The 16,516-nt window shown below is 38.7% G+C and overlaps 1 protein-coding gene across 28 annotated transcripts in view; it reads right to left on the bottom strand.

Moving 5' to 3' along the window:
* The window catches only part of KDM4C (lysine demethylase 4C), a 437,490-nt gene that overhangs the window by 268,631 nt on the left and 152,343 nt on the right, over positions 1-16,516 (bottom strand). The window contains exon 10 of one of the 28 annotated variants that reach the window (XM_073345333.1): positions 1,285-15,158. The exons of the other annotated variants lie outside the window; for them this stretch is intronic. Coding sequence (XP_073201434.1) covers positions 14,946-15,158 — 213 coding nt within the window. The 3' untranslated portion in view covers positions 1,285-14,945. Of the gene's footprint in view, positions 1-1,284; positions 15,159-16,516 lie in introns of those variants that run through there. 28 annotated transcript variants of the gene reach the window in all.

Below are 16,516 nucleotides of genomic sequence, written 5' to 3'. Positions count from 1 at the left end.
CTTCCCTGTGATCTTCCTTAGAAGATCCTAAGCAATTGTTTTTCACACTGTTCTTTTTACAACAAACCCCATACTTTTCACCCCACACAAAACAGAGATTGCCAGAAACATTCTGAAAGCAGGGGAGAGAGCACCGCTAAGGAGTCTGCACTCATCAGGATTTACAGGCCAAAAATTGCTGAGTAGGATGAACACACAGGTAGCAACCCTCACTACAGCATAAAGACTGAAGAAGTAGCTGCACTGGTTCTCCATGGCCTTGGGGATGCAGGTGAATCCATTAGGCCATATCACTGAAGGTGTTCCCACATGCAAAGCCCATTTAACCGGGCTTTGCACAGGGGGCCACAATTGGTCCCATGTGAGGCATATGTCAGTGTGTAACTTTAATATGCAGTCTGGATTATCCATCTTTATTAATTTCATGTCCATCCACAATATCGAGGAATAGCCTTTCCTTTCTATCAGGTATATGTCAAAGATCCATATACAATATTAATATTAGTAAAGATGGTGGGGGACAGCAGATATGCAACAACGAAGTGTGCAGAGAACTAAACCTAGTTTTAATATTATGATCCTTCCTTTCAGAAACCCTATTCTCAGGGATTTCCTAAAACAATCAGCAATGGGATAGAAAGAAACTACTTTCTTTGCCATCTACAGTTCCATGATAGCAAAAACAAAACAACAAAAAACCATCAGTAATATCCACTGAGACTCTTCTTATAAAAAGAATATATAGTCATCCTGTCTCGTTATTCCATTTGCAATCATTTAAATATTCACTCTTTGTATTAATTATTATTATTTACTATTTGTACTATGGTAGTATCTAGGAGCCCAAGTCATGGACCAGGGCACCAATGTGCTAGGCACTATGCAAAAACATAACAAAAAGACAGTCCCCGCTAACGCAGGGACACCCCTATCTAACCTCTGCTGCTGTTGAAACAGACAGATTGAAGGTCTGGGAATTTCTGTTTGTTTACTTTTGCATGCAAGGGCAATTAACATCTACACATGTGAATAATTCCCATTGTCCACAAGGGGGACACTTGTGTAAAGATTACTGATTTGAACAAGGGTTTTGCAGGAGTGGGTCCTAACATAATACTGTACATATCAATGACTTAAGTTCTCACTCTAACTCAGTTATAGGTGGCAACACATAACACACACTGTTCTAAGACTTCAGCAATAGATAAACCTACAAGAGGATGAGCTACGGACAGAGCAAGAGCTTTGATTTTTTATTTTAAGTCCGATCTTAATGTTACATACGCTTGCTTTGTTCTGTTCCTGTCCAGTTTAAATGCACTTGTAGAATGAAAAATCAAATTTCAGATTTACAGTTTTACAAATAAATTCTCTTAACCTTTCAAAGTATGCATCTAAATTGATAAAATAGTTTTTATTAAAAAGAAATCACATAATGACGGCAACAGAAATGAAGTTGTGAGCTTCTATTTAAGAGAAAAGCACACCTGTAGCTATTAGCATTATATTCCTTAACTTAAAATAAGATTATAACCATATTATCCTAATACTTATACCACTTTAATGAAGTTTGAGATCCAGATTTAAAAAATAAAAATCAGTCTGAATTAGATAATCCGCTCACAATAAAAACACGACTATCCATCATTTGACTTTGACACTGACTTTTTGAGCTGGTTCTATGCTCATGCAGTTTACCATTGTGTCAGACAAATAACAGACGAGAGACCCGTATCAAAATATCATCATATTTCTCATGGATGAGTTTACTAAGCTAGGGTTGCCAACACTGTATTTCAAATAAGGGACTGTTTTCTTACCACCCCCACCCCACACCTCTTCCCATTATTAATAAATAATATGATAAAATAAAATAACATAACAACAACAACAAGCAGTACCCCAGGGGTATTTCTCGCTGATTTTTACAGCACTCAGCAAATCCCAATCTTGTTGTATAGAGATGAAAAGATAAAGGATGTCCATTGTAATAAGGGACTGTTGGCAACCCTACTAGACACCATTATTTTGGTTTCTAAATACGTTCCAAAGGATAAGCAAAGCGAAAGGCTATCAGGTTCTTCAACATCTCTGAAGTAACCATTTACAAAGTTCTTTTTCACATTGTATTTCCACTCTTTCTTAAAAAGCTATTAGCAATGTTTGCTGAAAACTTATTGACTACACTTAAACATAAGTACATCTCCTTTAATTCATTAGTAAGCAATTATGTACGCATATGTGTCAAGTTTTTATATTTCAATGACATGTTGCTTAATGAAACAAAAGCTGTCCCAAGTTCTTCAGCTTAAAGATTTCCTGTCATTAGTTCAATATCACAGATACACTAAGTAAGGAACAGTACATACATATTCATATGTGCAGATAAACACATTTTATTAATAAGATTGTCTTAGGACACTGAATGACTAGAAAATCAACTTTGCTTTGACCAGGAAAGTTGTAACATCAGGTAACACTTTATGCATAATTTGGTTTCCAAAGATCACAAAGTGTTTTACAAACATTAAAGTTTCTCAATAATCCTTGTAAGGTAGGTATTATTATCCCTGTTTTACAAGTGGTTAAACTCAGCCCGAAGAGAAGTTACTTGAGAGCAGCCAAAAAATTTATAATCCTTCAAATCCCTCAATCTAAGCACTGTTACACAATTTCAATAAGTCCATCACCACAGGATCCAGTACCACAAGACCATATTTCCACCACAATGAATACAGACAGACAAGCGTAACTCCTACCTGATATCAGTTAGTAATATTAACGTGCCCTTATACCAGATACACTATCAGCACACAGCGGTCATTTGGGATTAATGTTCCTTTTAAACACCAGGGTTTCATAGTGTGGCTCACTTCAGACCCCCAATTCCTATATTTTATTTGAAAGTTACAGTCCTCTGTGTGGTATATGTAATCTTCAATAGTGATCAAACTGAAAACGTTTTGAAAGGAGAATCCCATATCGCGAGTACCCTAACATCTTATGTCCTTTTTCTCCCCTCCCTTACTATTCATCATTTCCTTCTCCCGCTTTCATCACTCCCAGTCTCTACTCAGTTTTATTCCTTCTCACAGTCTTTTCTTTTAGGTAGCCATTTTTCACCTTTCCATGCTAAACGTTATCGAATATGAAAAGGATAAGATGCTATAGATATCATATCCTGAAATCGTGGCCGTTACAGCATTGATTTTTAATAATCATACACTTACAAACATGGGAGCTCTCATTAGACTAACTTTACATAAATCAGGAGATGCTTTTATTAAATAAAGACAAGCTACTTTTTTTCAGAATAGGAAAAGAATCTTGCACTGTGTTTGCCTTAGCAATACCTGATAAGATGCAGAGTTAGCCCTTCTTTAATCTGCATACACAAATTTTCTCAGTTACAAGAATTATAAACATGAAGTTGTTTGTTAAGGAATTAAGAAAGTCCTCAATGTCACACTGTGAATAACTGGTGGTTTATTGATTGCTGGCAGGTCATACAGGACTTGATCTAAAGCCCATTGACATCAGTGGGCATGAATCTGACCCATCGTACTGGCTTCTCCCTATTTCTCCCCGCTAAGCTGTGTTAAAATGGACCAATCCTATTCAACCTATTCATAAATGATCTGGAGAAAAGGGTAAACAGTGAGGTGGCAAAGTTTGCAGAGGATATTAAACTGCTCAAGATAGTTAAGACCAAAGCAGACTGTGAAGAACTTCAAAAAGATCTCACAAAACTAAGTGATTGGGCAACAAAATGGCAAATGAAATTTCATGTGGATAAATGTAAAGTAATGCACATTGGAAAAAATAACCCCAACTATACATACAATATGGTGGGGGCTAATTTAGCTACAGCTAATCAGGAGAAAGATCTTGGAACCATCTTTCCAAGGTGGATAGTTCTGTGAAGACATCCACACAGTGTGCAGCAGCATTTAAAAAGCAAACAGGATGTTAGGAATCATTAAAAAAGGGATAGAGAATAAGATGGAGAATATCTTATTGCCCTCATATAAATCCACAATACGCCCACATCTTGAATACTGTGTACAGATGTGGTCCCCTCATCTCAAAAAAGATATACTGGCATTAGAAAAGGTTCGGAAAAGGACAACTAAAATGATTAGGGGTTTGGAATGGGTCCCATATGAGGAGAGATTAAAGAGGCTAGAACTTTTCAGCTTGGAAAAGAGGAGACTAAGGGGGGATATGATAGAGCTATATAAAATCATAAGTGGTGTGGAGAAAGTGAATAAGGAAAAGTTATTTACTTGTTCCCATAACACAAGAACTAGGGGCCACCAAATGAAATTAATGGGCAGCAGGTTTAAAACAAATAAAATGAAGTTCTTCTTCACTCTGCGCACAGTCAACTCCTTGCCTGAGGAGGTTTTTTGTGAAGGCTAAGACTATAACAGGGTTTAAAAGAGAACTGGATAAATTCATGAAGGTTAAGTCCATTAATGGCTATTAGCTAGGATGAGTAAGGAATGGTGTCCCTAGCCTCTGTTTGTCAGAGGGTGGAGATGGATGGCAGGAGAGAGATCACTTGATCATTACCTGTTAGGTTCACTCCCTCTGGGGCACCTGGCATTGGCCACTGTCGGTAGCCAGGATATTGGGCTGGATGGACCTTTGGTCTGACCCAGTATGGCCATTCTTATGTTCTTATAAAATAATGAACTGGAGTGAGGTGTCCACAAAACTATCTTTGTATTAGATAAAAAGAAAAGGAGTACTTGTGGCACCTTACAGACTAACCAATTTATTTGAGCATAAGTTTTTGTGAGCTACAGCGTGGTCACAGTAATTAGATGCAGGAGACTGGATTTCAAAAACTGTTCCCCTAATTTGTGCATGCAGTCACTGTAATTTGAGTGACACTGGCAAACTAGACTCATAATTCACCATTTTTGTCTACAAACACTCAAATTTGTCCAAGTAACTTATGAATGGCTGTAGGCATGCAATTTTGGAAATTATAATAATAAATAATAACTTTGCTTTCTAAACATCTCAAAGTCCTTTGCAAAGGTGAAGAAGAATGAGTGTTCCTATATTACAGTGGGTAAAACTGATGAACTGATGAAGTGACTTGGCCAATGTCACACAGCTAGTCAATGATAGACCTGGGACTAGACCATGGATCTCCTAAGCGTATGTCCTATACTGTAAACATTAGACCACTCTCAGAACCTACACACTTCTTCATAATTTATTCTGCCATTGATACATGTGCATAACTATAATTTCTGTTAACAATAATAAGAATTTGTATTGTACTTTACTTGTCAAAGCATTTTACAACTAATGATTAAGCTTCACAACACTTCTGAAAAAAAATAGGTCATCATTATTATCTCTGTTTTAAAGAAGAGGAAATAGAGGAGGGGAGAGTGATCGCCCAAGGTCACTCACCAAGTCAGTGGCACAGCTGACAATAGAATTCAGGTCTTCTGATCCTAATCCTATGTTCAAACCAACATACCATGCGGTCTCTCTCAAGCTGTTAACGGGAAATGTGTGTACATATGGACAGTAAAATAGACACTTTGAATATGTGATGCTCAAAGGACAGTTGAACAACAAGGAAACCATATGTCTGAAGCCTTTCAGAATATCCCTCAGGAGCATCAGAAATAGTTAAGTGTTGGGGGAGGCAGGTATCACTGTTGCATGTATGCATCCACTTTATGACTTCAGACATTTGCTGGAGGAATGAAGGTTTAAAATGACAAATTTAAAAGGCAAGATAGGAATCAAAGATCTATCCAAACAAAATAATATTTGCATGACACACTTTAGCTCATAAACCTGGGCTAAGAGACACCGGTAAACTGATGGATGTTTTCTGAGGGCTGTAGCCTGCATAAGTCCATTTTATTACTAAAGGTGTGTAAACAAAGTTGTCTTTTCCACAGTACCCATGACAGAGTCAATGCATTGTAATGAAGACTTGACTCCTTTGTGCTGAGGTAAGCCCAGCAATTCTTTTAATCAGTCTTAGTGATACCATATGTGATTTACAGTACAACCATTCACAAAGTTATAAAATACTATGCCTCTTCTCAAGGGGGGGGGGGGAGAGGTAACTTTACAGCACAATCTAAGCAGACATAACAGGAGATAGCCAAACACCTCTGAAATACTGCATAAATCTATCCCAGAACTGCTTGATGAATGAGCACATCAGTAATAGAGAATACATGGAAGAGCTAACTGCAACTTACATTTTTGACAAACAAGTGGTAGTAAACTTCCACATTTTCACAGAAGTCTGGGCTCAGTTATCAGCCTCTCTCTGAATTTGAAGAGCATCTCCCATAGTAAATAACTAATGAACACCTTACACAGCCTTGTGAAAGTGCATAAGGAATATTAATACTACAGCTCATTGCTTTTTCATCAAGTTCATATAATCTTTTCTTAGCATTTACTTGAAGGTGCTCTTTTAGTTTAAAGTTGGAAATAATAAATTAAAAAAACAACAAATTAAATTTTGCCAGACAAATATATGAGGTTATATTGCCCTCTGCTGATGAATTACTATAATTAGATAGAAAACTAAAGTTTAGGTCCCAATTGATTGTTTTGAATAAATCTTTTAAAACAATGTGTTGTACTGAAATTAAAGTACTTGCTTTTCCATGATATAATTCCAACAGACCACAAATGTCAGTTCTGCTTTGCAGAAGATTATCAACAAACAGAACAATATGAATAAACATAAAGAAAGAGGACACATCCAATTTTAGACTTTTCTGCTCCGTGGGTTAGAAAATACATTTAGCTAACTTCATTCTAGTCTAAAATACAATTTATCTGCAGAATCCCACCTGAAATTACTTACCACAAAAAATGTTGGGCCATTCAAATTATTTTAAATTGCATTTTATTATAGTTGTTTTCTCTTTCAAGTGAATCCAGCATGTTACTACGGTTAGAACACAATAAATAAAATAGAATACAACTTTTAATGGGCAATTTTTAGGGGGAAATGTTTAGGAGAGGTTAAGAAAGTATGTTCAAAGATCTATGCGGAATAATACTATGATGAAAAAGACATTTATAGATGTTAAATTATATACTATTTCTTCAGATAATCTCGGAGTTGGATTTGCACTCATGTAACTCATTTGATCTAAGTGTCAGGGAGAGTAGATTTAGGCCCTCTGTTTTTATACTTGTATTTCATATAGCAGCAACAAAATGTAGGTGGTGGTGAACAAGTAATGTATATTATTATTATTTACTACTATTACTCCTACTAGATCGCGGTGCCAGAAAGCCCATGTGGATCATCTGGCCTGACCCATTGTATTTTGGTAGTTTACAGATTATGTCATTCTTTTTGGCCTTGCTAGACCAGTGGTTCTCAATTAAGGGTCCAGGGCCCCCTGGGGGGCTGTGAGCAGGTTTCAGGGGGTCCGCCAAGCATGGCTGGGTTAAGACCTCGCTAGGGTCCAGGGCAGAAAGCCAAAGCCTGCCACACGGCACTGCACCCTGGGGCCCCGAATCCTACCACCTGAGGCTGAAGCCAAGCCTAAGCAATTTAGCTTCACGATGCCCCCATTGTGTGGAGTCCCAGGCAACTGTCCTGCGTGCCACCCTGTAACGCCAGCCCTGGCTTTTATATGCAGAAAAACAGTTGTTGTAGCACAGCTAGGCAGTGGAGTTTTTATAGCATGTTGGGGAGTGGGGCTTATAAAGAAAAAGCTTGAGAATCCCTGGTCTAGACTACTGCTAGAGGCTTTTTTTCAGTAAGGTTATCTGAGTGCAACTAGTTTAACTCAGTTGAAAAACTCTATCTACATGGATGTTAAATCAGGTTAAAACCTTTATCCTGACTTTAGCAGTTGTAGCCTAAGCTCCTCACATGCTAAAGTACAATTGTTTTGTTCTGACTAGAGTTCAAGAACACGTTCATTAGATTGAGCTAAGAGCTAACATCACATCTTAAATCCTAGTCTAGACAAGGTCTTTGTGATTTATCTACCCTCTTCTAGAAATGTAAGTACGGTGTAGAGAAAATAATAATACTGTCAAAACAAAACAATACATTGTCCCTATTTTTCGACACAAAACTATAAGAGTTCAAGTTTTTGTAATTTTGCTTTTTCACAACAGCATCCTTCTGTAATATTCTTCAATCACAAAAGGCTACATTAAAGTAACATTTGGAGTCTGATTTAAAACAACAAACGAAAGGAAGCAATATCTGTAGGATGATCTAAACCAGTGATGGGCAAACACAGCCACTGGGAGCTGCGGGGGACTGTGCCTGAGGATGGTCAACGTCCATAAAATGTCTTGCAGCCCGCAATCAGCTTATCCTGATGGGCTGCAGGCGGCCCGTGGGCCACAAGTTGCCCACCACTCATCTAAACTAATACATTTTTGATTGCCCTACTCTAACCAAATTCAATGATCATTTTATTTTAAAAGTTATTCACACTGAGTTCAACAAGTTAAATATGATGAAATAAGCATGGTCACTTAGTAACGCGATATTCTATTATTTTCATCTTGCTCATGCCTGAAAAGTATGTGAGGTTTTTATTTAACTGAGGACACAAGTATTTTTTGTGTGTGACATTCATGTGTAAAGCAAGATCTATGTCAGAAGGCAAGAGAAAACATGGAGCCTGCATTAACCTTATTTTATTTTTTAAAATAGCAGACAGCAAAAATCAATCAACGTATACTGGTGGAGGGATTAAACTGCACTACTCAAGGACATTTGCAAGAAGGACTTAAAAACTTTCAGCATCGACACTGCAAGCTGGGAAGATGCAACTAGCAGCAGACCACTCTGGAGGGCTGCACTGGGCCAAGGAGTCAAAGCGGGGAAGAGAGATGGCTGAGAGGAAGGTGAAGAGAGCAAAGTGCAGCAGGCCACAAGAGCTAGTAGTGCACCAGCTTCCTCTTCTGGCCCTGTGCCTTACTCTTGCAGTATTTGTGGCGAGGACTGTCACTAGAGAACTGGACTTTTTGCCTGTTTGCAATGCTGCAGCATGACACGCCGTAACCGAATTGCTTTGGCGCATACACTGTTATCTTTCAATGTGGACAATTATCATTTACCCAGTAAAATTTGAGATAAGTGGCACTGCTAAAACTAGAGGTTGGAGTAAACAAGCAGTTACTATACAAAAAGAGAGGAATGGTTTACAGAGGGAGAAGCATATTTTATTTTCTTTTTAAATTATCTGTCAATGTTTCTCTTTTAAGGGAATTCTACACAACAAGAGCATAGGGTCTCTGCCATTATGATCTAAGAGAGGGGGACAATAATTGCCTGAACCAAGAACTCAGTATTTCATCCTTGTATTTTACCTGGGATAATATGCACACACTACTTAATCCCCAGGAAAAAAAAACTAATAACCAGCAATCTTTCCGATATCAGCTTTGTCTGTAGTCGTGCCCTATGTGCTAGATCCCATGCCACAGTTTGCAACAAAAATGTTCTTCATTATTATCCTAAATATGGAAAAAACCTAATTAAGATTGCAACCCCACAATTAGATCCACATGGACAGATCCTTGCATCTGCGTAAGTCCAATTGCAGGAGGAGGGCTTTAGGCCCTAGATCATGTAGACCCTGTTTATCTCTGACCTAGATTCCTCACAGTTGGACATCTCTGCTCCACTGGCAATACAAGTCTCAATAACTCTTTTACTATCTTCTCCCTCAAATGTCTCCAGTGCTTTCCTCCATGCTGTCCATGAGGAAAAGAGCTTTGAATGCTCTTCTAAACAATAACCAAGCCTCTGCAATTGCATCTTTCAAATCACTCCTAAAAGTTCACTTCCGCAGTATCACCTATAAACCATGATCATCTCCACACTTTAAATTTAAAGCAAACTATTTTTAGAACCACCAAAATACACGTTTGCCTAAGCTGCATGGACACGTAATCGTATTTCCAAAACCTATGTCCTTCCTTGTCCCTTCCCCCCCTCCCTAGTGGTTTTATCCTCTTTTGATTGTCAAGTACATCATTTAGATTGCATGCTTTTCTGGGCAGGTACCAATGGGTGCCTATGGGTTTCCTGTGAAGCACCTACCATGTTTGTGGGAACTATAAAATAAACAAATAATGGCAATAATAATATTTTCCGTGATGTTCCCTAGAACTTATCAACTCAGATGCCATGGTGATTAGCAGTTATCTGGATGCACTTGTACAGGCCACAGCTGTAACAAACTACATCTTCCCACCAATGAGGAGCATTTATTTAGCAATTCTCTGAGGTCCTCAGAGGACCAGAAATGGAAAATAGCATCCAGCTAGCTATGTGTCAAGTGATTCCAAAGACCTGCTGTAAGTGGAAAGTCTGAACTAAGAGATGTACATTTCACTCAAAAGTTAGTTTGAGCTTTGATACATCCGATGAGATCCAATTCTAGAGACAAAGGCTTATCACTGAAAATGATGCACTGACAGCTTCCATGAACTGTGCCTTTGGAACAGATAGCCACAGCATTTCTTTCAAATGCCTCTGATGTGGCAAGGTGTAAGGGAAGAGCTGGACTTTGAAAGAACAGAGATCTAGAGTAGTTAGGGCTTTGTCAATATAAAACACCACCTTGAATTTCACCAAGGAGCAAAGTGGCTGGCCAGCACAGAGTACAGAGCACACTAATTATGTGGTAGACAGCTATCTTTTACACTAGTTGAAGCTTCCAAATACCCTTCACAAGTAGTCCCAAGTAGTGTGTATCACAGTAATCTAGTCTCAAGACAATCGCATAAATGACCATAGTAAAAGTCTATATTTGAGAAGAGTGGGCACAATCTTTTAGCTATAGTCTAAAATGAATTAGGGGATTCCTGACCACTCCTGCTCACCAGAAGAGGAGCAGAGAAGAGTTTAGTACGAGAAACCCTACTAAACTCTTCTCTCTGCCAACCAGCATCACTTCAATCTTACCCAACTTAAACCAAATATATACTAGATCAAAATGGGAAGCAGTCCCCTACCTAAACCTACTCCCTTTTCCCCTAGGCCTCAGAGATGAGTTACGAGAAGGCACTGGCTTGGGAACACAATATATTTCATACTGGATTAGACAGCAGATCCATCTAATCTAATATCCATTTTCCCAAACTGGCCAATACCTGAATCTTCAGAGGTAAGTGAAAGAGATCTGTAATCTACACAGTAAATCAGGAAATTCTGAGATCCTGAAGTGTGATATTAGATAAAGTTATCTGGCTTCCAGTGCCAAGTTCTACACCTAGACAACTGGCTTCCAAGGCCTTCAACCCAACAAACCAAAGTTACATGTTAATCAATAACAATGAGAAAATTACTAACAAGCAGTTACAGCACCCTGCGGCATCAGTGAATTTAAGGATTTCAGGTCTCTATTTTTAAGCCATTTCCAGAAGTCTTTTCTAATATCACTTCATACCTTTAAATAATAAAACCTTCGTATATACTAGAAAGGAGACAGACTATTGTTAACCTCATTTCCCTCCCATAACGAACAACTGTAGACCTAAAAGAGACAGCTTCTCATCATACATATCCATGCAGCTTTTATCCCAAGATACTGAAAACCTATCTTTCCCAGGACCCAACAGTATTTACTAGTTGTCAGAGCAAAATGAGTTCAGAAACTACAAATAATCACCAAGGTAAATTCTGGACATGTTGCAGATGGGCCTGGTTAAAACTATTTAGCTATCTATATGAGAAAACAACAAAGTTACCACACTCATCCCCCAGGTGAAGAAGTGGCTGGGCATGATGTGCCTCCAGTTGGTCCAAAGTGATCCCACTAGCTAACTGTAAGTGATATTTGAAGGTTCTAAATGAGACTCAAACGAGAAATAAGATTGCCTCAATGTGGGGACTTGAAGCGTGAGGGTATGGGTGGGAGGTAACTGGGTGGAGACTGGAGTGTGGTAGTGGTCCTCCTTTCTGTAGAAACATATGGAGAACACTCCAGAAAAATATTTTCAAATAAATGACTTAAAAATGAAACTTATTCATTTTGCTACAAATTGCAATCAGGGAATTTACCTGGAAAAGTGTCCCAGACCACATAAACACATTTCAATTGTTAAGTAAAGATAGGGACTCCCTACTTTTAAAGTCTCTATGGGCAGGGCATCCAGCTAGTTCAAAGCTGATATGATAAATCAAAAGATTAAGAATACACTCAGCTAGAGTCTTGAGCATGTTGTTAACACTTAAGTGAAGTAATCATTACTGACCTTTTCTCATACCTAACTTTCAACAGTTCTTAGTCAGATGGTGCCAGTTTCAATTGTGTCTTAAATCAATCAATCAATCAATCAATCACTGTTAAACTTCTCTTCATTATTTCAAATGATCCAACTTCGCTTAAATATTTCTTGGCTGGAGGCCTTTATAAAACAGTGAGATCCAACATAGTTGTCAATAGTCTCTTCTCTGTGTTTGAAGCAGCTGTCTTTAGTATTTAACAATAGAAGTGAGTAGAGAAGTCAAAACCAACACTGACCAAGAGACCATGAATTTTTCTTGATAATTACAGTAGAACCTCAGAGTTATGGACTCCCTGGGAATGGAGGATGTCCGTAACTCTGAAATGTTCGTAACACTGAACAAAGCGTAGTTCAGGCTCCAGATCCAGCAGCTGAAACTCCATGCCAGGCTTCAGCAGCATCTGACCTCCCGACTCAGTTCAGACATGAGTTTGCAAGCTTGTCCCAGTCCTGGCAGACGAGTGAGAACAGTGTGTCACTCTCCCCTAAAAACAGCTCAGTCCCCTCCCGGTGGGGGGAGGGGTGAAAGCAGTGCAGACCGCAGCACTGCTCCTGCTCAGCTGGCTGGCTCTGCCTGCCTTGTGCTGGCAGCAGTAAGTGGTTGCCCTACACGTGGAGGTGGGGACAGGCAGCTCAGATGTGCCTATCTTTAAGATGCAATACATGCACAGTAGAGTATTTCTTCTTCTTCTTCTTTTTTTTTTTTTTGGTCTCTGCTGCTGCTGCCTGATTGGTTGACTGGTCAAGCTGTAACTCGAGTGTTCGTATCTTTGAAGTTTTTTACTGTCACAAAGTCAGAATGCTTCACAAAATTAGTCAGAAAAAGAGGGAAGACCTGTCATATTGCTGTTTGTGAAGGTCTGTCTTGGCAGAGCTTGGCACACTGGGTGTGTGAGCACCATGGACACTGTTAAAGATTACACTGTTGACAGTGCATAACACAAAGCCATTTACCTGTATACTGGTACATAAGAAAGAAAACAACATAAGATAACTTCCTGTAGTTTGAAAGTTCCATGGTGTCCAGTCTAAGGCATACTATGAATTGCCTGTTATGGCGTCCACTCACTAGAACAGTGCATCCTACTGGCCTTCTCAGGGATTGGCTCTCTCAGCCAGCACTCCCTTTCCTGGTGGTACCTCTCCCATTGTCCTCTCCACCTGCAGACCCGCCTCAGTCTAAGTCCCACAGTGTCCTCTTCATGACTTGGCCATCCGGTTGTGGCACCATCCATGTTTTCCCCCTTCTGGGGGGAAGTATCTCCCAGTTTTATAGTCCAGCCACTTCCCCAGTTGGCAAATGGGGGTGGGGGGGGATGGACCCAGCCCAGGGACCCTGTAAATAGCAGCCTCTTCCTGCCTCTTATTCCTCTCACTGCTGCTATGTCTCCCTGGGCCACTTCCCCATGGCCCCCAGCACCTTCTTTGTCTTTCCTCAAGGCACGCAATTACGCAGTCCCAGCAGCTCCTTTTGCTCCCCCATCTCTGACAGCAGTTGCTCTGTCCAAGGTCCTGCAGGTCTCTCAGCGTTCTAGAGACAGTGCCCACTCCTTGAGCTCCGAGCAGCCTGACTGGCTGTTCCCTGCACAGCCTCCTTGGGCTGCTTTTAACCCCTTCCTTTCTGGTGTGGGGTAAACACCCCATCACAAAGCTTGCCACAGGTTTTCCTGTCCTAACAGCAATCTCTTTTATTTTTAAAATTGTCAACATTGCAAGAAGATACTTCCACAGTAGGCCACCAACACAAATTTATAATAAGCAATAGCCATCCTAGTTCATAAAAAATAAAAATCAAACTGACCATTCACCCATCCTCAAATCATTTTTTAGTTTCGGATTAGGCTGAATACAGACCCGCAACTCCTCCCTCCCTCTTTCATGATCTTAGCACCTTCCCTGCATCTTTGAACAGGTTCCCCTCCCCACAATGCCCGAACTGTCCTTCCTCAAAGACTGTGTGTTAATTATAATTTGCAGATATATAGCACATTTTAACTGATGATCTCAACGAACTTTATAAAGTTGGATACAATTAAAGGACTTGCTCAACTACATAGATCACCTGATATTCTGACTCCCAAAACACTTTCTTTAAGAGTGAAAGACTGCTGCCTCAGCACACCTGACGTCAACTCTGCTTGGCCCTGGTGACCACGGAATACAAATCGCATGTGCTCTGGGACACATGAGCAAACGGAGAACCAAATAGATTATAAAATATTAACTTCAAAATGAATGTATTTTTATATAGGGAAAAAAAACAGTAGTGTCAAAGCAGTTTTTAGTGCCACTTTTTGTAAATTTAAAAATGGTCCAGCCAAACCCAGCAGAAATCTTGTATGCAAAGTTTTTGTCTCAAATAGGTTATCATGAAGTAGAAATAAAGTTTATAAGACAGTGACATAAGTTAAACAATGGTGCTGTAATAAACTTAGAACACACTGAACAAAAGTAAAACTTACAATCCAACATCTCTCATTCTACTTCAGTTACAATTCCAAATGACAAGAAATCATATGAGCCCTTACATATTGGACAGCCCTTGAGAAATAACAATTATGTATGTAGCCTGACCTTGTGCTCTTCCTTCTTCAAAGCTATTTGTCAAAAGCTTTCAGACTTTCCACTATACTAAATTCAACTCCAGTGATTAATCTACATGTGAACTAAAACGGTGATGTAAGAAATGACTTGAAATGGGCCATATTTATCTTTTTGCTTGCTGTAAATTTACCAAGCAACTGGGGAACATAATAGATACAAACACTCAGGCTGATGCAGACTCTTCCTGCCACTGGATTTATTGGCGCATATACAGTACTGTCAGCAGATCTCTGTACACCTGCTTTGTCCAACTGCAAAACATCAATGATCAGACTCTTCATGGAGGAAATTAAAATAAGAGAAGTGTTAAAAAAAATCCCATTAAATTAACTGACAAATTAACATCAACATTCTCAGATGCAACAACTTGTAAGAAGACATCAGCAGCACCCACATCTATTTTAAACTTGTTCAGAAATGTCTCCTGTTATGAGAAAGTTCTTATTGTGGCTGTGTCCCTCTCGTAACTTACTTCATAAGACTTTTAATGCCCTATATTGCAATATGTTTAACCTTTAAATATAGTATTTTCTTTCTTTGTGGATCAATAAAGCTCAAAAATGATGTCACATAAAAAGTGCAAAAAAATAAAAAAATAAAGAGGAATCCATCAGTCTTTTCATCATAGACTTCTGTTGTCAAGAGTTTGTAACTTGGCTATAACAATTTGCTTGTGGCTAAAACCTGACACAGAAGTTGTAATCTAAGGCCAAATTGCTTTTAAAATATTCAAAACAATCTCTTATTCCATTTATAAATGATAAAAGAGTGAAAAGTAGGTAAAGGGGAACAACCTCTGCTGCATTTTTTGTTTCTTTGCACTATGAATTACATTTTTAACATGAAAATTTGCAGGCTGTTAATGCAATAGGCCAATGCTCTTTCAGAATTAAAAAAATGTATGAGCCTTAATAACATTTTTAAAAATTGTGCACAGACTGTATTTTTAATATAATTTTTAGCTGTTTCAAATGGTAGTACCACAGTTAATGTCTACACTGGATGAAAAATACATTAGATCATCATTAATTCACACTAATGACTGGAAGACCCATTGTGAATTAGTTTTTTGGAAGGCATTAATAAATAAGTGAACAAAAGCAGCAAATAAGCAAGAATAATGCATCACAGGTACTTTGCTCATTTATTTTGAGAATTGTATGGTAATTTAGTTTTATTTATGTTAATATTTTATAACGTGCAACTAAATACATTGTAGTATATTTAGTAAAAAAAAAAATCTTAATAATACAAATCCTCACTACAATACTGTACTCCTAAATCTAATCAATCTAAAGACTGATATGGCCCAGATCATTGCAGTATTTGAGCACGCTATCGCTACTACTATTGATTTTATGTGGCAGACACTCAGATACTATAGTAATGGGCCGTAGCATAACACCCCCGTTTAGATTAACCTATCTATCTTAGGCAGTGCTTAATGAAGATCAAAACAACAGAGGGAGTTCACCACTTCCTATGAACATATGTCATCACAGACATTGTGTCATATGGTGAAATATTACTTTGTAAGATGATACATGGCATAAGTTAGACATGAATGTGTCTGAAGGGAGCTGATGGACCCAAGCAGACTCATAGCCAGCCAAATAAGTATGTATATGAACAA

Source organism: Lepidochelys kempii, chromosome 5 (genome assembly GCF_965140285.1).
Source record: "Lepidochelys kempii isolate rLepKem1 chromosome 5, rLepKem1.hap1, whole genome shotgun sequence".
In the NCBI taxonomy this organism is placed as follows: domain Eukaryota; kingdom Metazoa; phylum Chordata; order Testudines; family Cheloniidae; genus Lepidochelys; species Lepidochelys kempii.
Note: the sequence above shows the minus strand (reverse complement) of the source record. Positions and strands in the feature narration are given on the sequence as shown.